General features: G+C 57.0%; 1 protein-coding gene across 5 annotated transcripts in view; it reads right to left on the bottom strand.

The window, feature by feature from the left end:
• PRR5 (proline rich 5) overlaps positions 1–25987 on the bottom strand; it is a 46533-nt gene extending 20546 nt beyond the window's left edge. Inside the window, exons 1-3 of one of the 5 annotated variants that reach the window (XM_073214014.1) lie at positions 25261–25388; positions 12616–12792; positions 3819–3938 (exon numbers count right to left, since the gene is read on the bottom strand). In XM_073214014.1, coding sequence (XP_073070115.1) covers positions 3819–3928 — 110 coding nt within the window. In that variant the 5' untranslated portion in view covers positions 3929–3938; positions 12616–12792; positions 25261–25388. Of the gene's footprint in view, positions 1–3818; positions 4224–12615; positions 12793–25260; positions 25396–25820 lie in introns of those variants that run through there. The other 4 variants (XM_073214015.1, XM_073214017.1, XM_037006797.2 and 1 more) reach the window with 4 other exon arrangements.
• Positions 25988–26235: the final 248 nt, after the last annotated feature.

The raw sequence follows: 26235 nt of genomic DNA, 5'->3' as shown, positions 1-26235 counted from the left end.
GCCAGTGGCCCAGCCCAGGAGCAGTGAACGCACACAAGGCAGGCGGCTATAGCCTGCAGGCTCTTACCACTAACGCCCTGCTCGCCTGGGCTAGCGGGGCACAGACTAACACATATCCCAGGGCAGTGCCCTCTAGCCAGACCTGCGTTCAGACCCTAGATTCGGACATTAGCAGGGGGGTTTGAGCAAGTCCGTCTCCCCCTCTGGTCTCAGTTTTCCTCCCTGTAAGTGAAAGACAGTCATCTCAGCCTTGAGGGTGGGTTTGCGGGGAGTGAGTCACAAGTGTCACGTGCAGGACAGTGTGCTATGCCACACGGGAGATACTCTACTCTGCTTGGGGTTTCTGTTCCCACACCTAAAAGGTGGAATGGGTGCTGGGCCCCAAGCACCCATTCAGATCCAGGCCTCAAGCACCCAGGCAGATCCAAGCCTGACAAGGAGTAGTGGTGACTCCAGAATAGTTAACACTCTTTGACCCAAACACTTGTGCAGGGGACTTGTGTTGGGGTGGGTCTGTAGAGCTGGGATTTGGGGAGCTCCCTCCCATCTCCCATGGACCCTTAGACCAAGAGCATGACCTTTACAGAGCTGGAAGGTCTGCATCCACGTGGGGTCCAGAGCCAGTGAAGAGCGACCTGGGGCTGTCCGGGGAAATGCAGGGTCCGAGAGGGACACGACAGGCCATGTCTGGGAAGAGGGAGGGATAAGGGACTCCAGGTGGGAGCGGCAGGCGAGCCTCCTGAAGTCCCCCAGCCCAGGTGTGCGCTGCAGCCCCTGCACCTCTCTGCAGCCCTGGCTCGCTCAGCACAGAGGTGAAATCTGCTTGGGAAAGCCGCAGTGTACGCTTAGGAAACAGCTCCTGGCAGTTCTAGTTTACGGCCTGCAAAGAGGCCCCAGAGGCCCCGCAGAGGGCCAGCTGGGCGCCCACCATTCACTTAAACATTTCCTGCATACCTGCGGACTCCACGTGCCTAGAGGAAGGAATGGAACACGGTCGGCCAGCTATGAGGGGTCAGCACTCACCTGCCACCCGGTTTATCTTCTTCCCAAGGCTGAACACACCCTCCAATGACCTCCTTCCCTCACTTTTGTCCTTGTTTATCTCCTGACTCCTGCCTTCAACTCAAAGCCCCAGGAGGCTGTTCTCTGCCCCAGGGCTGAGCTGAATGAAGGCTGAATGCAAGATTCTGTGTATTTTTGCCCCATATCCAGATGAGGGAACAGGCACAGGGAATTTAGGGGGATGTGCCCAGAGGCACTGTACAGGGTTGATGAGTGTCCCTTAGAAACTCATGTCCACTGGAAACAGCCTTTATTTGGAAACAGGGTCTTTGAAGATGTAGTTAGTTAAGAATCTTGAGACAAATCATCCCGGAAATCTTGAGACAAATCATCCAATGACTGGTGTCCATATAAGAGAAAGGAGAGGGTGATTTGGACACAGAAGAAGGCCATGTGAAGATGGAGGCAGATTGGAGTGACATGGCCACAGGCCCAGGAGCCACCAGGAGTGGGAGGAGGCAGGAAGGACTCTCCCCTAGAGCCTCTGGAGGGCGCGTGGCCCTGAGATACCTTGATTCTGGACTTCTAGTGTCCAGAACCTTGAGAGAATAAATCTGTTGTTTTAAGCCACCAGGTTTGTGGCGGTTTGTTAGAGCAGCCCTGGGAAACTAATATGGTCATCCAGCTAAAGGCAGTGCATCTTGGACTCAAATGAGGGGACAGATGCAGCTGTCCCCACCCCACAGGAGGCTGTTCTCCTGGGCCCAGTAGGGAGCACTGCAAGGAGAGGGGTGGGCAGGCAGGTAGAGACCCGAGAGGGCCAGAAGCCCCCACTATTCCCACTCAGGGGTGTGGCCGGGGAGGGCAGGCTGCCTCTCCTTGACTCAGTAGCCCCTCTGTACCTCTATGTGGTGGGGTGGTGGCAGTAGCTATGTCCCCCACTGGGTTATGATGGTGGCAAAATGAGCCAAGGGACAGGAAGGGACCAGGCACAAAGAGTGCGGAACAGCAGGCAGGAGCTGACGGTGTCCGAGGGCTGGGAGACCCCAGCCTTGTCATGCCGGCTGTGGGGAGGCAGCCTGTTCCTGTAGAATCTGGCAGGTGCTAAAGTTCTGAAGTTCCTTTAAGTGAAAAATAGTGGAGGGACTCAGGTAGCCTCTTGCTGCAGGCACCTCCCTGAGCTCCAGCAGACTCGGGGCTGGCCCCAGGGTGCCATGGCCGGTGGTGTCTAAGCCCTCTGAGCCAGGGCCCAGCCAGTGCCCCTGCCCATCTGGGGACTTCCAGCAGGGGATCCTAGCTGGTGGGGAGCGGCTCACAAAGCTGCCACTGGTGAGAGCCCAGACAGGAAGCAGCACTCTTGAGGACTGCACCCCTCAACACCATCCTGACATGAGTTTGGGCTTGAGTTATGAGTTACAAAGTCCCTACTATGTGCCAGGCACTATGCTGAGAGCTTTAATAATGCACCTTTGCATTTAATCTCTGCAACAACAGCCCTGTGAAGTTGGCACATTTATTAGCCCATTTTATGGATATGAAAATTAAGGGCCAGAATGGTTAAGTGACTTGCTCAAGGCCACACAGCTAGGAAGAGGCAAATGGGATTTGAACTAAGTCTGTTTGACTCCTTCCACTAAACCAAAGCAGAGAAATGAGGAGAGAGACTGCTTCCATCTCCTCCACTCTGAGAAAAAATGACTCCTGAGACCTTGTGTAGTCATGGGATCGAGACTCCCCAAAGAGAGGCTGTCCTTTGCTGTCCCTATAAGGTGGAATGTGGATGCCCGCTGACAGAGAAACTGAGGCAGACGTCCCAGCCCTCGAGCAGCTGGCAACCTGTTAGGGGGCAGAAGATGCACCTGGATGATGGTGTCCAGACTAGAACAGGAGGGTCCCGGGCTGGAAGCCCCGTGCCCACCATGATGCTAGTGAAGTGCGCACTGAGCCAAGTGAATGTGCCCGTGTCGGCAGCCAGGCTGCTGCTGGCCAAGACCACAGCCGGTGGAGCATCTGGCACAATTTCACTGCCAGGTGTGTGTGAGGAGGGGACGGCAGCCACAGCCCCCCTAAACACCCTGCTTCACTCTCCTCCCCCCACTCCCATTTTCCTTTCCGTAGAAATATCTATTTCTGAAAACAGCTCAGGAGCGGACACGCTGGGGAATCCCACTAAATAAACCATCACGTCTCTGGATCCCAGCCTTGCTCTTCAAACAAAGCTTGGGGGTGGGGGGACTTCCCACGCCCTTTCTTGTCTGGGAATTGGGCCCCCGGAGGGAGGGTCGTCTGAGGAATGCCAGCAGCTGCTGCTCCCGGGCGACAGCTGGGAAGACAGGGGGCCGCTTAGGGGAAACCACCGGCCCACCTCGACCAAAGGAGCCTCCGAACGCACAGACAGGAAACTCAGCTGCCACCTACCGACTGCGCCCTCGAGGCTCATCTGCTCATCTGCAAAATGGGAAAGTACTTCCTGCCCTGTTTACCGCCCAGGTTGTCAGGAGCACACGACCGGGGCCTGGGAAGACCCCGGGAGGGAGGCGGGCACAAGGGCTTCTGGCCCACCCGCCACCCACCGGCTGGGCGCTCCGCGACCAGCCCCGAGGCCGCGGTCTCGTCCCTTCCTTCCAGAAACACGTTGCACTGAACTTCCCTCCCGGCCCGCCCAACTCTGGCGGAGCAAGTTCTCTGCGAACTGTGTGAAGTGCTGCGGGGTCCGGGGAGCCGCTCCTCGCAGGGAGCCGGCCTAGCCTAGCCCGCGGCCAAGATCCAGGGCTCCCCCTCCCCGGGCTCTGGGGCCCCGGAGGGCGCGGCCTTACCTGTTCCAGGTGGCGTTGGCGCAGGCCCGGCGCTGCTGCGTGCCCCGCTCGTCCGCGACGGCGGTGGCCGGCTCTCTCTTGCCCAGGTCACTGAGGCTGGGCGAACTCATGAACTTCAACCTGCGGAGAGTCCTCATGGTGGGTGACCCGGCGGCTCGCCCTGCGCCCACACGCGCCCGGCGCCGCGCCCTGCGCCACGCCACGCCACGGGCCCCGGCCGGCGCCGCGCTCTCTACGAGGAAACTTGGGCGACAGCAGGAAGCTGAGCGGCCCTCCGGGGTCCCGCCCCGAACCCGCGCCTCCGCCTCGGGCCCCGCGCCGGCCGGCCGGTCGGGTTAATCATTGCTCCGAGCGGCCGCAGCGTGGAGCACCGAGAGCCCGGCAGGCGGCGCGGACCCGGCGCAAACGGAGACGGGGGCGGGGCCAAGGGCGGGGCCGGGCCGGGGGGGCGGGACCCGTGGCCCGGACAGGAGCGGGAGGGGGAGGAGCAGGCGAGGAGGCAGCACCTGGGGGCGGGGCTATTGGCTGGGGGCGGGGCCTCCGCAGCCACAGCCCACAGAATGACCCCTCAGTCCATCCTCCGGGGGGTCGTGCTCTGTCCCCTCCGCTCTTACAAGGGCCACACGTACCCTCAGGCAACTAACGCGCGCACAGCCCAACCCAAACGTCCACCCGGAGCCACCCATCGCGAACACACCCAAACGAAACACAGCAACCCTTGGCCCTCCCAGCACCCCCATCTTCAATGCCTGACCCCCTCCTCTCCAGCCCTACCCCCAAAGGCTGCGCCTACACAGGCTACTCAGGACCCCTCCACGTAGACAAGGACTCTTCCTTGTCACAACTGACAAACTCCCCTCCCTGAGCCCCAGGTCGAGGGAGTAGACCTTTGACTCCCACAGACCCCATCATCCTCAAGGCTCAGGCCTGCATGACGCAGCGTGAGCTCACACGCCCCTTGCTGGCTGGCACCAGTCAAGCCCCTAGTGATTTTTTACCCTTTTAGAAACATCCTTACATGAAGACTGAGTTGAAGACTCCAGCCCCCCTGGGGCGCCTCAGGCCAGGACCCCAACCCACACAGGCGCAGCCTGAACCTGATACCTTAATCGCCCACCGCTAGCTTGGAGGAGTTTGGGGGGATGGGGAGGAGAGGGGCTGGGCAATTAGGAGTGGCCGCTCCAGGGCAGAGCTCAGCAAAGCTGCTGCTATGCGCTTCTCCCTCCGGATGGTGAATGAGCAGGTCTTCCCTGGCGCTGTGGCTCCTGGAGAGGGGTGGCCGGAGGGCAAAGGGAAGGCACAGCCCTGGTGCTCCCGCACGCTTTACACAGCACTTGCGGACGCTTGTCTCAGGCCAGTATCCCCTGTGAGGCAGGAATTCTTCCCATTGTCCCCTTGGGGAAATGGAAGCTCAGAGGGTGAAACAACCTGCCCAATGTCACACAGTCAACGACGGCAAAACGGGGCCACCCCAGGCCTACTGAGCACACTGCGAAGGCTCCGGGTTCCCTCCAGGCTCACCACCCGGGACCCCATCCCCTCCATCGGACAGGCAGGACCTGTGGCTGCCTCGTCATCCCCCCTCACCTTTCCTGAAGAGTGCCTGTGCTGAGCAAGTTCTGCTGCCACCGAAGCCCCAGCCCCATGTCTTCCCTCTTCCCAGGGGAATCAGTGTAGGGAGAAGAAGGGCTGATCCCAAAATCTCAGCATAAGAAGGGTGCTCAGAGGTCCCCCATGTTGTACAGAAGAGGGAACTGAGACCCAGAGCCCCATGGGTCCCCTGGGCCAGGCTGGGTGCATCTCATGTCCGTCCTCAATGGGAGAACCAAAGTACCTTCCCTGAGGGGTGGGTGGGTGGGGGCTATATACTAAGGGTGGGGGTGAGCTGACTCAGTCTGACCCATGGAGGTCAACATTGTCACCCCTACTCAGAGACAGGGACCTGCACCTCAGCACGAAGGAGGCAGCAGGTGGGGCCTGGCTCAGCCCCCAGCATGTGCCCTTTCTGGGATGGCCCAGGCCAAGCAGGACAGTCTGCCAAGGCTGGGCTAAGAAACTGAGGGGCATCTTTCGTGACTCGAGGGGCCAGAGGAACCCCATATAAAGTGTACAAGAGCCTTGCAAGGAGACCCTGTCCAGTTAACACAGCCATCATTGCCTGACCACCTATTGTCTGCCAGACCTTACCTTCATCCTAGGGACACAGGGTTACACCTGACAAACTCCCCTCCCTGAGCCCCAGGTCGAGGGAGTAGAGACCTTTGACTCCCACAGACCCCATCATCCCCAAGACTCAGGCCTGCATGATACAGCGTGAGCTCACATGCCCCTTGCTGGCTGGCACCAGTCAAGCCCCTAGTGGTTTTTTACCCTTTTAGAAACATCCTTACAGAAAACCTGTCTGCTCCTTCTACCTCCACCATCACTTCGCTGCGCTCAGACAACAGACCCCTCCTGACTGCTCTCCCTGCAGCCTCACAGGTCCCGGGGTGAGCCCCTCTTCTGCATGGGGGCCGGGGCGATCCTCAGCACACCCATGTGCCCCAGTGTTTGGTGCTGCTGTGGATCCCCACTGCTCTCAAGATAAAGTCCAGAGCCTGGAATCCTTGAAGGGGTCTTCCCTGCCTCTCCCCTGTGCCCCCAGCCCCTAGAACATCTTTCAGCGATGGCTGTCTCCCCCTTCTCTGACTGCCTTCACCGAATCAGGCTTGGGGCACCTCCTCTGATCATGTGGCAACTTCCAAACACTGCTCTAAGTCGGGGGCCCGCCTTCTTATAACTGGTTTACTACTACATACCCGAGCCCAGCACCCAGTAGGCACGCAGTACATGTTTGGTTGAAAGGATAGATAAACATCTTTCACAGGTTGGTGCAAATACTTCGTAAAAGGAGACACACTGGACAGATGGACATAGAGCTGTGGTGATGGGCACTGGTGTGAATGCAGCAGAACAGAACCCTTGGGTCAGGCTGTTTCCTGGTTGGGACAGGATGAAAGATGGCTTCCCAAGCGGGAGGCAGTCTCTCTTAGGGGAGGGCTGGCTTTGTTTGCTGCTAGCTCAGTGTGCGAGGCAGGCCGGACTGCTCTGGATAAGAAATCAGCATGTGGCAAGGACAACCCAAGGTGCAAGGAGAGGGAAGGGGAGAAGAAGAGTAGCTGGGCAGGGGTCTCGGTGAAAAGGGCTTGGGAAGGGCAGTCTGAGAGAAGTGTGGGAAGCAGGGTCTGGAAGAAGTGGTCAGCAGAAAATACCGGAGGTGGGAATGAGGGATTTCAAAGCCCCTTGTAGTTCGCATTAAGGAATGAGCTGAAACCACGACCATCCCTGAATGCACGTCTTTGTAAAATCTGTCTGCACCCCATAGCCCAGTGCTGGGGAGAGTGGAGACTCAGGTGAAGGTGCCACTGGCCTGTGTTTGGGTTGGTGACAGGCAGAGAGGGGCGCAGGGGTGGGGGGCTCAATGGCCCAGGGGAGCAACCAGCCGCCAGGGCTGGAACCTGAGGCAGGGGCCAGAAGACAATGCCACTACAACCTCCCTCCACCCCAACTCCGCCCACCCAAGTAGGGGGCAACGGAGTGGCTGATGGCCAAGTCCAGCCCCTACATGTGTTCTGTACAGCCTGTACTGCGGGGGAAAACCCAAAGACTCCAACTGATGCAGCCAAGGTTTTACAATAAAGAGATTAACATAGAAACCCTGATTTCTGGCTCCCTGGGAAGCATCAGGTGACCCGGCCTCCTGGGTCTGAGGCTCCATGTGACTGCGGCTGCTGAGCTGCTGCCCCCATGCGCAGGCAAAGGGGCTCCGGGTGCCCAGGGAGCCCTCCCCTCTTAGGTGACCTCTAGGCCCTATAAGGGGTTGGGGGTTGAGCCAGGGAAGGGAAATGCCCTCTATCAAAGGGAATGGGACACTAGGGGGACCTATCTGTGTGGCCCCCCAAACTGCCAGAGTGACTATGCTCTGAGAACTGTGTTGTCCCCGGTGGCTTCAACCATGTCCTCTTCTCCCCCAGGACACAAACTTTGTTCCATCCCCTCACTGCCAGCAGGGGTGTCAGGAGCTGGTACAGGGGGACCCCTAGAGCTTGTCCTACTGACAGGGGAGGGAGCCCTCGGTTGGGCAGCCAGAACCAGGGAATCAGCTCACCCCTAATGGGGCCAGGTGGGAAGGGGGCCCAGAGGACAGCAGAGAGGTGGCCACTTCAGTCACACTGCCTCATCTAGTCTCCACAAGGCTGCTGCTGGGGGTTCCGGACAGAGACACTGGGGCTTGGGGAGGCCGAGACACATGTCCAAAGTCAGAGTCAGCAAGTGGCAGAGCGGAAGCTGGAGTCAGGCCAGCCGGACGGGGGAGAGGCGGCTGCCAGCTCTGTCACTCTGACGCTGACCTCAGCCGGCCTGTGCCCTGCCCACCCCGGGCACTGCAGGACACTTCTGCCCCCTGGTGTTGGAGCCTGGTGCTCCCCAAAAGTTGACTGGGAAAGTCCCCGCTGCTTGCTGGGGAACCTGTGGATCAGTGGGCTCTGCACCCTAGGGTCCTGGACCCCAGGGGCTTAGCAATGTGCCGGGCACAGGGAGCCTTAGGGGGAGTGCCTGGCTCACCCTCCTTTCTCCAGGATGGACAGCGATGGTGACACACCTGCCCCACAAGGACGTAAAGTGGGACAAGACATTTCTCATAGTCACAGGGTGCAGTGCACACCCAGAGCTTGTAACTGTGGGTTGTTATGGTTTTAGGGCAGAAAGAGATTCCTGAGTCAGGGCTGTGACATGGGGTAAGCTCATGTCACCCATGGTGACTCCAGCATCAACTGTGATCAGGCTGGTCAAACAGACATTTTGCAAAGCACTGGTTCTCAGTGACAGTCCCAAGGCTGGACACCTGAAGGCTGGAGGGGCGTTGGGCCCATCAGAAGCAACATATGTTGTACTTCATGAAGGGGGGAACTCACAGAGGCTCCCCAGGCCAAGCCTGGGGTGGTCACTCCAACAGCAAAGGTGGTGAGTCCTGCTTACCAGCTGCTGCAGAGGAGTTGTGCCCTCTGGTGGCCTCAGAGTCAGTATAAACTATTATTACCCCATTCACAGATGGGGAGACTGAGGCTGAGTGAGGTTAGGTTGCTTGCTCAAGGGCTGTCAGCTAGAAGGTGTTGGAGCTGGGGTACCATACTGCTGGTGAGTCCACCTCCCTCTGGCTTTAATGAACCATATGCCAGGTGCTCTTCTAGGTGTTAGGACAAGAAGGACAAGGTCTCTACCATCCTGGGGAAGCTCAGCATCCCTGCCTAGCGCTGCCATCTCCAAATGTCGCCATGCCCCCTCAAGATTCCCTCTACTGGCTAAGCCCCCACCGCTGCCCCACTGCCCTGGGGACCCCGTCTGGGGCCTTTTCCCTGCTGGTGGCCTCCACCCACTGCTGTCAGAACCCTCCCCCAACTTCGGTTCTGGAGCCCAGTTGTAGGGGTGAGGGGGTTCTGATCAGCAGATAACCCCACAAATGCAACCACACAACATGAGGCCTTGAACAACCAGCTCCCAAGGCACTTCCTGGACAGACATTGTATACTGCTGGTTCTGCTCTATGAATAGGTGCCCCGTGGAAGGGAGGGTACTGGCGGAGTAGGAGGGTGGCAGGGCAAAGATCACAGGCTTCACAAGCCCCCAAATTGGGTCTACTCCCCACTCGGCCACCTCCCCTGCCAGCCCCTTAACCTCCTGAACCTCATCTCCTCCATGGAATGCAGAACACGAGATAAAAGCACGTACTCCCAGCATGGTGTGAGGATGCAATGGCGTTTTTGGAACTTACTAGGTACAGGATGGCTGTGTTGCAGCAATCACCCCTTACTTCCCATAGCGATTCCACGACAAGGCAGCTCCTCCCAACATCCCAGTTTACAGGGGAACCAACTGGGGCCCTGAAAGGTTAAGTGACTGGTTCAAGGTCACACGGCCAGGCCAGGATTCCAACCCAGGCCACCTGGCTTCTGCATTGGTGCACTTGACAACCTCCTTCACAAATGAGACAGTGCGTGTCTGCCAGGGACCCAGCACAGAGCAGGCCTGGAATAAACAGCCACTGTTCCTTTAATCAACATCATGCACAGAGGCCATGTTGGCAACGGGCAGGGTCGGGAGGCCTGGGCCCCCGCCACCCAGGTACCTGTCCCTCCCAGCCTTCTGTCCAGAGAATGACCCTGTGTGCCGTCCAGCCCCACATGCTCAGTCTGGATACAGACAAAGCAATTGGCTTGCAGGGCTGAGTCGGAGTAATGCAGCCAGAAGTGAAGGAACATCAAGGATCGCCAGCAGCCACCAGAAGCCGGACGAGCCAAGGAGGGAATCTTGGCCCTGTTGACACCTTAACTTCAGGCTTCTAGCCTCCAGAACTGTAAGAAAATCAATTTCTTCATAAGCCTCTCAGTTTGCGGTAGTTTGCTAAGGCAGCCGTAAGACACTTTACCCTAAGACACAACTGACGCTGCCTTACCCCGACGAGGCCTCCTGCTCTGGGCCCTGGATTTGGCCTCCACGCCCATGGAATCCCACGTCCAAATATGGAAAGGTTAGGCCGGTGCTCAGCCAGCTGGAGACACCTTCCTGCCCCTGCTTTGCTTCCTGTGGTGGGTGGGGGCCTGAGCAGTCACAGCTCTGGCCTCTGCAGAGTAAGAGCGCGCCATGAGGATGCAGTGTCTGGGTGGGGGGACCTGAATATCCGCAGCGACCCTGTGAGGCAGGCCCCATTATCATGCCCACTGTGCAGACGTGCAGACCGAGGCCACACAGGTCAGCTGAACGGGCTGGGATGGGCTTCCGGCTTTATTTCTCCCCAGGGCATCCTCTTGGCCAGCAGCCTTTTCACAGAAGAACCCTGGAAGGGAACAACTACTGCTCAGGATATTAGAGCTCGCCCTGGCGATGGGGGCGCCCCGGAGGGGAGCCTGGGCTGCCAGCAGCTCCGTGCAGGAAGGGGCCCTTAGGAGGCACTTTTCCACTCACTCCATTACTCTGCCAAATGGCAGGTGAGGAGGAATTACTGCCCTACTTGGGGATTCAGATCCAGCAAGGTGTGTGGGAAAGGTGGCATCAAAACGTGGCCTGTGTTCTTGACTTCATAAATGAAGCCCGGTGGGCCCAGGGAGGAGGTGGTATCAGGTGTCTAGACTCTGTCCAGTCCAGGGCTTCCCTCACAGCGTGGGGGCAATCACCCAGGATGGCTTTCCACTGCCATCCTCTGCTTCTGCTAGAATGCACTTTGAAGTGCATGAAGGGATGGATTTAATGAAAGAGAAAATGCTGCTGAGATTCCCCCCAGGGAGGTAACAAGCACCCGGTACTGAGTCCTGCGCCGGCCAGCCTGGCCCACGTGTCCTGAGTGTAGCCCTGCCAGGCGTGCAGTCTCATCTCCCACTGCAGACGGACACTGAGGTCCCAGATCCTGATGTTACTGCACAGTCAGGCTGGGGAGGGGCAGGGCGGGGGACACTGGGGTCCCCATTCCAGTGCCTGGCTTCCCCATAGTGAGCTGTGGACGGAATTCAGGCAGGCACCAGCTTGGAGGAGGCCAGAACCTCGGAACCTGAAGCCCAGGCGGTGCCGCTCCCCTGCCGTCCTCCCAGCCCCTGCTGGGCCCCAAACCCAGGCCCCGCCCTCTGGCTCGCAAGCTCCTGTGGGCTCAGGGCTCCTCTGCCACCACCCACTCCCCAGACGTAGGGCCTCCGGGCCCCGCAGCCGGCTGGAATCTACCTTGCTGCCAGCACACTCACTGGGCCACCCAGATGTGACCTACCCCGCCTCCCCAGAGGCCTCAGACAAGGCCCTCTGCCTGCAGGACAAACTCCAAATTTCCGAGCTTGGTGTCCAAGACCCTCTGCAGTCTGGCCCCGGCCTTCCATTCCTTCCGTTTCTGCTTCGTCTCCCACTGAGCAACTCCAGGCCCCTTTCTGCCACCACGCCCTTGCTAAGAGACAAAGTGACTGTTTGTTCCCCAGACTTGCTGCCTGCTTCCGCCTCTGGGCCTTCGCCCAGGCTCTGCCCTCTGCCAGGGTAGCCCTAACTCCCTTTCCTCTGCGTTTCTTTTTCAGTGAATGCAATAGTCATAATAAGAGGCGGAAGGGTGTTGTGGTGCGGCAAGGGGCTGTGGAGCCAGGCCACCCGGGCTGGATGGTGGCTTTACCAGTTAACAGCTGTCCACCTGGGGCGTCTTATGTCTGCTCAGGTGTGCCTCAGTTTCCTCACCTGTCAAATGAGAACCCTAATAAGACCTTCCTCCCTGGGTGACCTTGAGGCTGTAGACTATTCACAGGTGCCAGATGCTTAGAACGGGCCTGGCACCCAGTGGGTGCTCCTCAGCATAAGCCATTATCAAGAGCTGGCCTCCTGCTTGACATGCCTGGGCCCACACCCCAGAGATACAATCCTTCCTCCTGACTCAAGGCAGCCAGTAATCCCTAGGCTGTCATCCCCCTGCCTTGTGCTAGGGTCCCAGGACTGCTCCCGCCCAGCCCATCAGACTGGGTGCTCCCTGAGGATCTGGCTCCTGCCTACAGAGGTTCGAGGTAAATGCCCGATGGAGGCTGACGAAGACTTTTTCTTCTTTGACCTGACTTTAATCAAGGTCCTCAGAGCCCTCTGCTGGACTAGACCTGACCTGGAGCTTCCCTCTCTGTCCTTGGAGAATCGGTCTGAGCAAGAATCCTGCTAGGCCAGTTCAGCCAACCCACCCTCACGATATCTTACCACCCTGGCCTGCCATTGGCAAGAATTCTGGTGAGTGGTCAGCAAGAATCCCCCTTACCCGAGATGTTTCCTTTCCCAGCTGCACACTGCATCATCCTTCAAAAATCCATAGGAATTCCCCGGTCACTTCTGGCCTGAGGGTAGCAGATAAGGGACGTAGGATTTGCATAGATGGGAAGATGAGTCACAGAGCTGGTAGGTGGCCGAGCTGGATTCCACCGGCCTCCCAGTTGGCCTGCAGTTTAGTAGAAGAGTTAGAGACAGGTACCTAATGGGCTCTGGAAAGTGCTTGGGAAGAGGGGGTGGTCCACATTATGATTATGATCATTCTGTGGATCATGAGCATATGAGCATTATGATTATTCTGCATGGACCACTTAAAGGTTGGCAGGCTGGATGATTTAGAGGCCCACACAACCTGAGAGCGCCCTTCCTATGATCTCCCGGAAATGCCGCGTAAGAAGATGACAAACATCTAAATGTACCTGAGCTTGTAAGAAAGTGAAACAATCACCAGAGGCCAGGATGATAATATTACTATCATCACTAAGCTAATCTTATTACTCTACTTATATTTAATATTGACTTTACTGAAGGCCAGTATAATGCTTGAAATTTGCAGTAGTTCAGCACAGAGCGATGCTCTCCATGCCTTCAGGTATCAAGCACTTGCAGCCACCCCACCCCACCAACTGCTGTCCCCATTTCACAGCTGGGGAAACTGAGCACATCCCACACCAGTGGAACTGGGATCCAAGCCCAGGCAGGCTGGCTCCAGAGCCTGTGCGTTCTTACTTCTCACACTCTGTTAATTACGCTCTAAGTAGTATAATGGTTAAGCCACAGGAAAATGGGATCTAAAAGCTTGGACATTATGTGAGGGCGTGGCAGCCTTGTGGGGTAGGAGAGGGTGTGGAGGCAGATGTTAACACCAGCGGTCAGGAGGTGAACCATGGGCAAGCAGGCCAATGGCAGGGGCAGTTGAGCACTTCAGGGAGTGCCAAGGGTCTCGACGGACTGCACCCTTGATGAATGGGTGGCCATTCAGAAAAAGATCTGCCCACTGATAGAGATGACAAGAAAACATGTCCATGATAAAGAAGGTATACATAATGGAATATTATTCAGCCATAAAAATAAAAGATTTCTTCCTATTTGCAACAACATGGGTGGATCTAGAGGGTATTACGCTCAGTGAAGTAAGCCAGGCAGAGAAAGACAAATACCAGATGATCTTACTCATTTGTGAAGTATAAAAACAAGGCAATACAGAAGGGACAAAACAGTAGCAGACTCATAGACACCGAGAGGGGACTAGTGGTTACCAACGGGGAGGGGTTGGATGAGTGGCGGGTGAGGGTGAAGGGGATAAAGGGGCACAATAATTCGCAGTGATATTAGTTGGTACAATACAGTAGTACAGCATGGAGAATACAGTCAATGATTCTGTAAGATCTTACTGTGTTGATAGATAGTAACTGCACTAGAGGGGGTGAGGATTTAAAAATATGGGTAACTGTTGAACCACTGTGTGGCATATTTGAAACCAACATCAGATTGTATATCAACAATACTTTAATTAAAAAGAACAAAAAAACAATGAACAAAAACAGGTGGCATGCCAGATTCAGCCCTTGGGCAGCCATTTAGCAACCTCTGCTTTAGGAAACGAAAACAGTACAAAAAAAAAAAAAAAAGAAAACATGTCCGTGTCCACCTAAACTCGAGGCAGGAGAAAGAGGGCAAGTCTGAGATCCTGGAGCCCTAGCTCTGTCCTCACAGGGGCAGAGCTTGACTTTACATGACAGAGAAGGCCTAAACCAATGGACACAGAAGTGATTCCAGGCTGCTGCCAGCCCTGGGCTGCCGGCCCAGCAATCATTAGATGCTCTGGAGGGGCAGGTCCACAAGCCAGGCCTCCTGGGGTTTCCCCAGACAAAGCCTAGCTGAAAACACACTCCTGATCTCCAATTACACACAAGGAAGCAGGCCTTCCAGGAGGGAAGGAAGGCAAGTGCGACAAATGTCAGGATGAACTCCCAAGAACTTCAGCCAAGAAACTACTGGAAAGACACTGTAGAATGAATTTACTTAATATAATCAAAGACATAGAAGAAAACAAGAACAGTTTGGGATGTTATAAAGCCAGTTGCTTGCTAGGAAGCTGATGTCCCAGGCATGGGTCACAGTGGTTCCAGCTTGCTGGGCACCTCCCCCAGGTGGGAAAGAGGGCGGCATCTGCGGGAAGGGTGCACCATGCCGCCTCAGTGAGCATTTCCAGGTGGTCCTTCCTTGTTCACAGTCTGTGTAGAAGTCCCAACCAACTCAGTGCTTGGGTGCGTCCAGGAGGGCGTTGGGCACCGAAGCCCACTCCTGTCTGTGTCACAGCAAAAACGTCTAGCCCTGCACACAACAGATGCCCTAGAGTGTAAGCTCGAGCTTTCTGCTGCTGCATGCCTAACAAAGGCCCAGCTGGGAGAAATCATATTCACACAGTCAGGTCCAGAGGATATGCCCGCCCCCTGTCACACTAGATGGGAGCCTGCAAAGCTGGGATCCTGCAGTCCCTGGAGTTTTTCAGTATTTGTGGACCCCTGACACAGTCTGTGTAATTCCTGAATGTGAGTGTGCCTTTTGTTGGAGAGATGGGTGGGATTTTCATGGGCCTCTTTGAGAGGCCTGGGACCCCACCTTAAGGTGAAGCTGAGGGGTGAGCCTGGCCCTTCTGTGTGGAGCATCGTTGTACTCAAAGATTTGGAATGGGGGAGGGAAAACGTTCTCTTCGTAGTTAAATACACAAGGCTCTATGACAGACTAAGGGGAAATCCACATGGATTTTGAAGATAACATGAAACTTCAGTTATCTCAAGCTTATAGGCTTCATTGGGTCCCTCCAGCAGACCTCTTGAGGATGCCCCCGCTCCTTCTCCCCTGCAGTTAGGAGAGCCTGAGGACCCTGCTCCAGACCCCAGGTCCTTGAATCAAGCCAGACCACAGGAACACTGAGAATGCTGCTTACCACATCACATGGGGGGCCCTTTATGAGGGCCCCTAGGAAGATCATCCCTTGGGTCTCATTACCAGGAAAAGCTGTGCTTTTATCCTAAGGGTATTATGAATCTAGTGAGTGAGCCTCTTTCCCCTTTTGCTCTTTTTGCTAGGAAGCTCAAATTAAAAAATTCAGTCCATATCTCACATGTATTCCAGACTTCCTGGCATGGTTAAAAAAAAAATCTAGGTACATCTTGATAATGATTATAACACTAACACAACTATAGGAATTGCATTGTGAGCATTTTCTAACCATCAAGCACAGGCCTGAAGGACTGTACATAATACAGTCATGTTGTCACATTACCCTCTGATACAGGGATTGCCATCCCGCTGTACAGACAAGGCTGATGAAGCAGTGGGAGGTGAGATGATGTTCCCATGGGCACATGTGCAGGGGGAGCTGAGCAGGGGGCATTTCCCCTGGTGGCCCACATAGCAGTGGAGCAGCAATAATCAGACTCAGCTTCCCGGGTGGGGGAGAAAGAGGCCTGGAGGATTCTCTCCCAGAGGCACCTGGAGGTAAGAGGCCCTTCTCCCTCACCCCCTGGGTGCCCTGAACCTCCTCCAGCCCTCCCCCTCCTTACACACCTGTGTCTGGGGTGCCTACGCTTTCCTTGTCCATGAACTCAGTTTAAATTTGGGACCCAACACAGGGCGGCTAAGAAAGGGCACTTAACGAAAACCACCTGGGCCTCCTTTGTGACAAGAAAGGCCATTTCAACACCATAAAAGCAGAAAATAAGGGTGAGGGCTTTGCATGGAAGGACACTGAGGTGACCTTGTTCTGTCGGTGCCTCCACCCACATTTTCCCGACCAGGAAATAGAGGCCCAGAGGGAACTGCCCTGCCCCGGTGGCACAGCACGTGAGTGGGAGGCTTGAGATCTGAGCCTAGTTCGGACCCGGAGGCCACACCCCTCACACTGTCCCTCTAGGACACCGACTGCCTTGGGGAGTTCTGAGGAGCCTTTAGCAGTGGCCACATTTCAAATCGGCCTGGAAGGAAGGCTGTTCGCAGCTGGGCCAGGGTAGGCCACAGACCAGAAGGGGAGGGGGGGCCCCCAGGGTGCGTGAGGACACCAGCTGGGCCATCAGTGGGGGCCGGTCCCTGTGGTCAGCCTCTACACTTGTCCCAGTGTAATCTCAGAGTGGTCCACCACCGGGGACAGTGCCAGGCCACACAGGCAGTCAGGAGGTGACCCTTGGGCCTCTTGATGCCCCTGGCTCCAGCATGCTTCACCCCAGAGCTGCAGATCCCAGACCTGCTTGGTGGGTGGGGCGCGGCTGGTGGTCAGACAGGCAGGGTGTCCCTCCAGGACTGGCCCCTGCACCCCCAGGAGCCCTGGGACCTGGGCTGGGGAATGAAGCCGAGCGAGGGTGAGGGCCATTTCCGGGCAGGTGGGAGGGCAGGAGCCGGGTCTGTAGGTAGTGTGAGGGGTGAGAGGCCCACCGGGCAGGAGGCCTGGAGGCTGGGGGAAGAGTGGGTGCCAAGCTGCTGGCCTTGGGGTGCATGAGGGAGTTTGGAGGGGAAGGCTTCAGGAGGACCGCCACCTGGGGTTCAGACCCCACGCCCCCCTCTCCACAGGTGACCTCCATGGGAGGCCCGCCAGCACAGGCCTCCCCAGTGCCCAGACTGCCCAGCCTGAGTCCCCCTGGGCCCACCGTCAGCAGCAGTGGGAAACTTCCCTGGGTGGCTGGCTCTTCTCCGCGCTGAGGCAAAGTGGAGGACGCCTCGCCTGCGCTGTTCCTGGCCTCTCTGTGACTCGGGGGGCAGGTCTGTCCCCCTGCCTCTGGGACCTCAGCGCTGGGGCCCCTGCTGCGTGGAGCCCTTCTGGCTGGTTGTGAAATCAAGCTCACTTCCCAGTTCTGCGGGCTCTCCGAGAGCCCTGTCCTCAAGGTGCCTCTTGTCCCCCTAACTAGCTGCCCGGCTGACGCCCCAGCCAGACTGCAGAGCACGGTCCCAGTGAGGACTCGAGGCTGGGGTCTTCACAAGTTCTAGGATGGCACTCGGTTTGATGGATGATGTCACATTCTCATGCCACGCTACAAGTGACAGATGGGGCTCTGAAGGCAAAGTGACAAGTAAGGGCTGCAGGAGGGGCCAGCCATCCCAAGTGGGGCTCTGGGGACAAACAGAACTGGGTTTGTAGTGCAGCTCCGTCACTCACTGTGACTTAGCCTCAGTGTCCCCTTTCTGGGGCAGAGCTCGCCACCGTGAGCACCCCGTGAACACAAGCCTGCAGCCTGCCTGCTTCCCTTGAACAAATAAATGCTGGCTTTGCAGGATGGATGTGAGGCTAACAGATGGGGGGAGTTGCTTGGGGTCCCATAGCTCTGAGGTAGGGGGCTCAGCCTGGGAGGCCAGCTCCATACCCCCTGGGGCTCTGCACCCTCCCCCACAAGTCTCACCACAGGCCCCGGAAATCCTCATTTCCCACATTTAGCTGAAGGTCCATCATCTTTGACGGTCAGGAAAATGGAAGCCCCCTCTAAAGAGAGAGCTCCAGAAATGCATCAAGGTCCCACACAGAACACCCCTTAGAGCTTTACTCCTTCTGTTCCTTACTTACCACACCTGCCTAAAACTCCAAGCCAGCCCTGGATGTCCGCTACTCATTCGCTGTCTATCATTCATCAGGCACTCCTGGGGTCTCACTGTGTGCCAGTCTCAACTTGAGCCCTGGGACCCAGAGATAAATCCAGTGGAGCTCCTACTGGGAGCCCTTGGGGGAAGGAGATGGGGTGCTCAACGCTATCCTGACAAAGACAGAGCAAAGATTCCAAGAGACTGGCCCACTCTGCGTGGGGTGGATGCAAGGCAGCCAGGAGGGCTTCCTGGAAGAGGGTGTCTTCCAGCAGTGGCTTGAAGAACCAATAGAAAGAAGGAAAGAAGGAAAGGAAAAATTCCAGGCAGAGAAGTAGTGGGGGATGCCAAGAGGTGGGGAAAGTAGAAAGCGAATGGGATACCACACTGGGTGTGTGGGAGGACAGTGAGGGGGACACAGTGGCCCAGGTCTAGAATTGGGGTGAAGAGGACACAGCCACCCACAGGTGTCCCATCAGTAGCTTGCATGTGACCTGGCTCCCTCATAGGCTGCTGGCTGCAAGCATGGCTCAGGGACCAGAGCTTCCCTTCAGAACTCTGATCACCTTAGCCTCTGCAAGGCCCCAGGCAGTGGCTCCGGGCTGTTTCCTTGGAGCCAATGGCAAAGACTGCTGGACCGCTCTGGAAATCAGAGCCACTCCAAAGGCCAGGTGATGCCCATCAGGCCGATGTGCAGAAGTGATGGAGGCCAAGGACACAGGGGTGAGCCTCACGCAGAAAGCAATTTACCCAAATTGGAGACCGAGGCTCAGAGAGGCGGAGCAACCTGCCAGAGGTCACACAGTGTGCAGGTAAGTGGAAAGTGGGCTGAACCCAGCCCTCTCTGGTTCCACAGGTTCCCACCACCATGGCCTGTGTCCCCCACTGGTCCCTGGGGCGTAGAATGCTGGCCTGTGGCCGGTGCACCCAGAATGGATTTTATGAATGGGTGAACAAAAGACTCCGAAAGCCCGGCTCTTCCTCCCTCACCACACGGCAGTAGGAAGAAGCCATCTGCTACTGTTTTTTATTGTTGCTGTGACTCTGAGAATCAAAGGCACAAACCTGAAGTCACAGCTCCACAATGCATCCGGATGGACAGACACCCCAGGCCTGATTCCAGGGTAGAAGCCTGTTTGGCACCGTGGGGGCAGGAGCCAGACAGATGAGGGTCAAATCCCTGCGGGCCACTCACAGCCCCAAGACCCGACCCGCTGCGCTCCTGCTCTGAGCCTTGGTGTCCCCACCCTAAACAGAGGGGAAAGAGGACCTACCTTGCTGGATGCTGTGTGGACCAAGGAGGTGGGACCCTGCAGGGGTGGCTGCACGGGGATCCCTGCCCGCTGGCCTCCTCTGCCTGGGACCTTGGCCGCTGGGTGAACTCTGCAACCAAACCCTCAGCACTGACCGCACTGGAAGCCCCAGCCCTGTGGGCAGCTGAACGGCTTACACATTATGAGGCATCCACATGGCCAAAGGGCCCGGGGGCCAAGGGGAGCACAGGCAGGCAGCTCACTGGGCTCCCCTGTGACTCAGCACGACTCAGCAATGCTGCAGGTCCAGGGCTGGGAGCTGCCCCTGCTGTACCCTCTGCAGGGAAGCCCAGCTGCTGGCGTTTCTGATAAATATTTTATCACTGCTCATAGAGGAGGCCCCAGGTAGGTGCCTGCAGCCTCCGAGCCTGCAGTGCACCCCTTCCTGCCCAGACAGAAGAAAGTAGCTGGGTGGGGTGTGGGGTGGGATTGGCAGCCCAGACAGTGGCTCATTCCTGCTGCACTGTGACTTCAGATTAGCTCAGCTCAGCAAATGCTCCTTGAGCCTTACCCAGGCTCTGCCTCTCCCCTGTGTTTGGTGCTGGGTGCTGGGTGCTGGGCTCGGCCCTGCCCTGTGAACAGCTCCCATGTTCCTCATCACCATGCCTAGAACATCAGCCCTCTGTCCCTTGGCCCAGTCAACTGCCCCATCCTGCTGGCCCAGGGCCACTGCCACCTCCTCCAGGAAGTATTCCTGGCTCTCCCCTTCTCACTGTGTGACCTTAGGTGGGCCTACCATACTCTCTGAGCCTGCTTCTGAAATGGAGCTGATGACCCCACTCATGGGGGACAAGATGAGATTGTGTACATGAAGGGTTTCCCAGCACCTGGCCCTCATGGAGACTCATTCTGTTTGGAGGGACCTGAACATGAGAAATCACATCAGTCAATATTACTGAACATGTCTAGGAGTGGGACATAGGAATGTATAGAGCCTAGCTCCTGCTTGCAGATAGGACCTGAATAATAATGCCAGCAACAATACCAGTAACAATAGCTACCACATTGCAAGCCACTCCCCTTGACATCAACCCCCTCTGTTTACTCCTGTCAGCAGCCCTGTGACATGGGGTTCTTATCCGCCTTTCATAGCAGAGCAGGAATCTGAGACTCAGAGAGGGGTAGGGCCCTGTCTGAGGTCACACAGCTTGGCATGGCTGGGCAGCCAGACCTTTGCGGTGTGATCTTGGAGTCAACACCTGTTTTTCACATCATTGCCCATGTGGGGCATGTGGGGGCTCCACTGAAAGGGGGATGGTCTGTGATATGATGGACATCTGTGGGATGGATGGTGCAGCCACTAAAAAATATCATCACTATTTAGGAGCTACTGGACCATTTAGAATGGGGGAAAACACTTGTGGTATGATAGTAAGTGAAAAAAAAAACAGGATACAAAACTTTACATGTGTTGTGATGACGTCATGTAAAAATAGTTCTGCATCAAGATACATTAAAAAATATAGAAAAAGACCTATGCTGATGGACAGTGACTGTAATGGGGTGCGTGGTGGGACTTAATAATGGGGGGAGTCTAGTAACCATAATGTTGCTCATGTAATTGAAGATTAATGAAACCAAAAAATATATATATATATAGTAAAAGACTGGAAATGATACACAAAAATGAGGATGTTCAGGGAGTGAGGCACAGGTAAAACTGGGGTCTATTCTCCAGACTTCATAAAACATGGCTGTTACTTTTATAATTAAACATGTTCTTTAGAAAGAGGATTGGTCCACCTTAAGGATTCAGTCTGTTCTGCTGTCTGTCCTGCTGTGCTGAGGGTTTTCTGCTCTCAGATACAGATTTGGTCTCTGGGACGGACCAGATGCGAGTGATGAACTTGGTACCACCCTCCCCCTCTCCATGGCTGGGCTTCCTAGGGCCTCAAACCCAGCATGGCCAAAGCCAAGTTCAGGATCTTCTCCCCACCTTGCCTCTCCATGCTGAGAACCAGGACCATCAGCACCACCCACTCTAGTCCTAGACTAATACTTGTAGGGGGTCATAAGGTAGTGAGCTCCCTGTCACTGGCAATAATCAAGCAGGGGCAGCATGTCTATTCACCAAGAAGTGGCCTCAATGGCTGGCTTTCAGTTCATCTTAATCAGACCCAAAGTCTTACCAGCTGTGTGACCTTGGTTAAGATACTGACTTCCCTGTGTCTTGCCTTCTTCTGTACAACGGGATCATACAATGACCTCATAGGGCCTCAGAGGGTTAAATAAAGGCAAATATGTAAACTTCTAAGATGCCTTCCAGGCACCTATCAAGGACCGCATATGTGTTGACTAATACTGTTTTATAGCTTCACTTTGCCCACTCATGGGAGCTAAGTGGGGCAGAAATAAAAATACCCATTTCACAGATTTGCAAACCAAGCTACAGAGGGTGACTCCCTCAAACTCACAATGGTGTAAGTATGGACCAGGACCAGACCATGGGGCTGAAAGGGGACTGCCCTCCCAGCTGGGGTTCTCTCTCCCCACAGTCTCTCCTCCTGAATTTTCTTCTGTTCTGGCTCCAGCAGATTGTTTTTGTTGGATTGGTTTGGCAACACAGAAAAGGCCTTTAACCCCTTCACTATACTAACACAGGGCATGTCCTTCTAAGGGCCTATGTGAAGCCATGTAATCCATGTAACAGCCCTCACCAATGGACGCTGCAATTATCACCACTTTATAGATGGAGAAACTGAGGCAGGCAGAGGGTTGGTGACTTACCAATGTCACACAGCTGGTGAGGTGCAGGGTCAGGATTTCAACCCAAGCAGCCTGGCTCTGAACCCCTGCACACAATCACCTAAAGTGTTTCTTCCGGTCCACGTGATGCACATGAGCCAACTGAAGCTCAGAGAGGTGAGGCCGCTTTCCCACACCAGGCAGCTACTGAATGGTGCAGCTCGGCTTCACAGCATGTGCACTGGCCCTGGGGCCCCCAGCCTTTGCAGCCTCTACCTGGATCCTGCCAGCTCCTCCTCCCAGCCACCCAGAGCCAGGGGCTGAGGCCAGAGCCAAGTCCCATAGGCATCACCAGCGCCAAGGCTGCTCCCCCAAGATGAGGGATTCCCGAGTCACAAGAACTATGCTCCCCTACAGACCTCAAAGCACCCATGCTACTAGGGGCTCCCCCACCAAGATTCGATTCTGACACATGAAAAGGGATGTGGTTAAAAGAAAAAAGGTTATATTGTCACCAGGAAGTCACCTCCCCTGCTTGTTCCACTAACCTCATCTCCACAGCATCCCAAGATTGTAATTCATAGCTGATGACTGTAGCCTCGGAGGCAGCTAGTCCTTCAGCATCTGTACCCCTGAGGGCCATCCTGGCCTCCAGGGGGAGTCCTGGAGCAGGACATCCCGACCCTGCTCTTTGACCCTGAGGATCACTCACCCCACCGTCAGACCTGATAGTTCCCTATCCAGATTGTATGTACGGCACCCCCTTTTTTGTGTGTGTCTCTCTGGGGACCCCTCTTGCCATCTGCCAGGCCCAGAGAAGGCCTGCAGGAATGAGTGAGTGGGTGAATGAATGGGACTTTCCCTGTCCCTCCATGGGTGCTCCAGAGCTTTGCTGTCCTCACAGATGTCCAGGGAGATGATTTTGTTCACATCCATGAATGCCCCCAACTTGCGGTACCTAGAAGGGCCCTGGCTTTCTCTGTCCTCCTTGTGTCAGTCCGTCCTGGGGTCCTGCTCCCCTGACTCACCTGGGAGACATCCTGTTACCTCCCAGTGCCTGCCTTGAACAGGAGAGCTGGCACCAGCAGCCGGCCGGATCCCATAAAATACTGACCGTCTCTGCCCACGCAATTCTGCTCGACCATCCCCAGGCCTTTTAAGCCATCCATTAGAAACAAAAAAAAATCCATTAGCTATTAAATGTTTCTGCACAGACCACTTTCCCTGCTGATGAGAAATTAAGTCCATGTGACTGTCCCATCACCAGACAGTTTAAAATTGCCAACATACACAAAGAGTGCCACCCATTCTCGTGATAGGCCCACATTCATGGCGGGCTTGTGATGTGTCAGGCATTATGCCTCTGGACCCCTGAGGACCCGTAAGGAATGGGCAGTATTATGATGCCCAGTTTTTATATGAGGAAATTGAGGCCTAGAGAAGCAAAGTGACTTGCCCAGGCCACACAGCCAGCCAGTGGTGGCCCTTGGATGCTGACACAGGCCTGACTTTACAGCAACCCCCCAGCCCCCTAACACATTAAACAAAGAGCTCAGAATCCCAGACCACTTGCCAGGGAAGACCTTCCAGAGGCCCTAACCTCCTCTGATTGATGGGGACTTAGGCTCAGAGAGGGGAAGTGGCTTGCCCAGGGGCACAGCAAGGCCACACCCCTAGAATGGGCCCCTTTTGGGTCTACCCCAAACCCTGCCAGCCAGAGGGAGCTATATGACCTTCCATCCAATGGCACCACCTGGAATGCTCACACATGCACGTGCATCAGGGTTGGGGGTGGTGATCGTAAAATGCAGATTCCTGATGTGCCCCTCAGTGGTCAGGGCAGGAGCCCAGGAACTGGCATTTTGTCAAGCACCATCATGAAAGACAACCATCTGGTGGTCCTGGACCCTACTCCCCAAGCCCCTAGTTCAGCACTCCAGGAAGAGTTCTGGGGCTGGGCCTGGTGCAGAAGGTCTGAGAGGCCCCAGGGAGGTCCCCTCTGCCTCCAGATGCAGCCCAGGGCTTGGCCTTTGAGATCCTAGGGTCCTGTTCTGGCCAAGGGCACCACTAGTCTCCTGGACAGCGATGGCCATCCCACAGGTCCTCCCAGCAGCTGCGCACACAGCTCATTGCTGCCCATGCCACGGACGGGGAAATGGAGGCCGCCCACAGGAAGTGGCCTGGCCTGGCAGGGCTGAGACCACACCCTGTGACTCTGGGCCAAGGACTCTCCCCCACCCCGGCGAGTTCTCCCCGTCTTGGCTCTATCAGAAGAGATCTTAGAGAGCACCAGGCCTTGCTCATGTGAACACTGGGAGTGTATGATCTGATTTCGTCCAAGGCCCAGAACCCCCACCAGGGAGGTCTGCCCACTGTACCATCCCTCAAAGGATGTGAGGGGGGCTCCCCAGGTTCTGAGGGCAGAGATCCCTAGGGGCTCCAGCCCTGGGGCCTCTGCCCTCAGACGTTCCTGCCGCCTCCAATCTACCCCCAAGGGATTTGCAGGGCCAGCTCCCCGCAGGAAGGTGGTGGGAGTCCAAGGCCAGAGGCCACCCCACCCTGAGCCAGGACCGGGCTCTCAGAGGAGGGGTCTCCCGCCCTCTATCATCTTTGTTTGTCCTATTAAGTGGGGCAGTGGAAAGGGAGGGGAGAGCTGGCGTGGGGAGGGGCAGTGTCGGGGAAGGGCGATCAGGAAACGAGGCGGCTGGACAGCTGGCTGGACAGGCACGCAGAGACCAACCCACAGAGACGGAGAGAAAGTCAGAGAGGAGAAGGGGGCGGGGCGCGGGGAGAGAGCCCGGAGAGAGGATGCGCCCGGAGGTCCGGGGACACTTGCGGTGGGAGAGGCGGGACCCCCATCCCAGGGGCCCCTGATCCCAATCCCACCCCTGTGCCTGCCCTCGGCGCGACACGCGCGCGTACACACACACACGCGCGCGCGCGCGCGCGCTCGCACCATGCCACCGGCGCCGCCTTGGCCCCCGCCTCCCGCAGGGGCGCGCCTGCCACCCCCGGCCCACCCGCTCCCCTCCCCCGGCGGGCCTCCGGGACCCTCCGCTGCAGCTCACCTTGGTCCCCGCGCCACGGCCGCCGCCGCTGCCACCGCGCATAAACCGAAGCCCGGGGCCGGGGGAGGGGGCCGCGGAGGCCCCGCCCCGCCCCGCCCCGCCCCCGCGTGTGGGGTGCTCGACGCTGCAGCGGCACCGGACCCGGAGCCACCGGTGACCCGCGGGGGCGGTGACCTGGCCGCAGGCACGCCCCCCGGCGAGGGCCCTCCGCGGGGCGGGCCAGAGCTGGGAGCTGGGGACCCGGGGTGTCCTCTCAGGAGCCCCCACCCGGCTGCAGTGCGCAGGCTGCGGGTGGTGCCCGCCGGGGCTGGGCTCGCCCCCGCCCCCCGCCCTCCGGCCACCGGGCGGCCCCGAGCGGCTCCCCGGCCGGTAACCCACCCTGCGACGGGCCTCTGATGCCCACTGAGCGCCCCCTCCCCAAGCCCGGCCTGTGCGGCACGCCGGAGCCGGGAGGAAAAACCGGACCTTCACACTCAGCCCCGGCCCTGGCGCTCCGGCTGGGGCAGACACTTCCCGCATCTAAGCGGCCCCGCGCTGCGGTTCTCAAAGTGTGGACTGACCTGCTCCTTCCGCATCACCCTGGAACTTGTTAGAAATGCATCTCCCCGGGCTCCACCGCAGAGTTACAGAACGGAGACCGGGCCTTGGAATCCGGGCACTCCAGACCATTCACAATCTCCGTGAAGTTTGAGAAGTACCGCCCTGGGGTAAATGTCCGACACCCCATGTCCCATACTCCGCAACTAGCACCCCGCATCTCACACTCCAGAGTGTCTGCCGGGTTCTTTGCACTCCTCATTTAATAAGGCTCACCCTGTCTCCTTTGTGACACTGTTGTGGGGAGGGTGGCTCCTGGTCCAGGAATTTTCTGGCAGGATTCACAGTCGGTGCTGGGTAGAGGCCAGGAAGCCTTGTGCTGCCACGGGCCAGGCCAGCCGGCTGGGCATCCCGTGGTGATGATTACTGGTTCTTATT

This window comes from Manis javanica, chromosome 10 (genome assembly GCF_040802235.1).
Source record: "Manis javanica isolate MJ-LG chromosome 10, MJ_LKY, whole genome shotgun sequence".
Classification (NCBI taxonomy): domain Eukaryota; kingdom Metazoa; phylum Chordata; class Mammalia; order Pholidota; family Manidae; genus Manis; species Manis javanica.
This window is presented reverse-complemented; position numbering and strand designations above follow the sequence as displayed.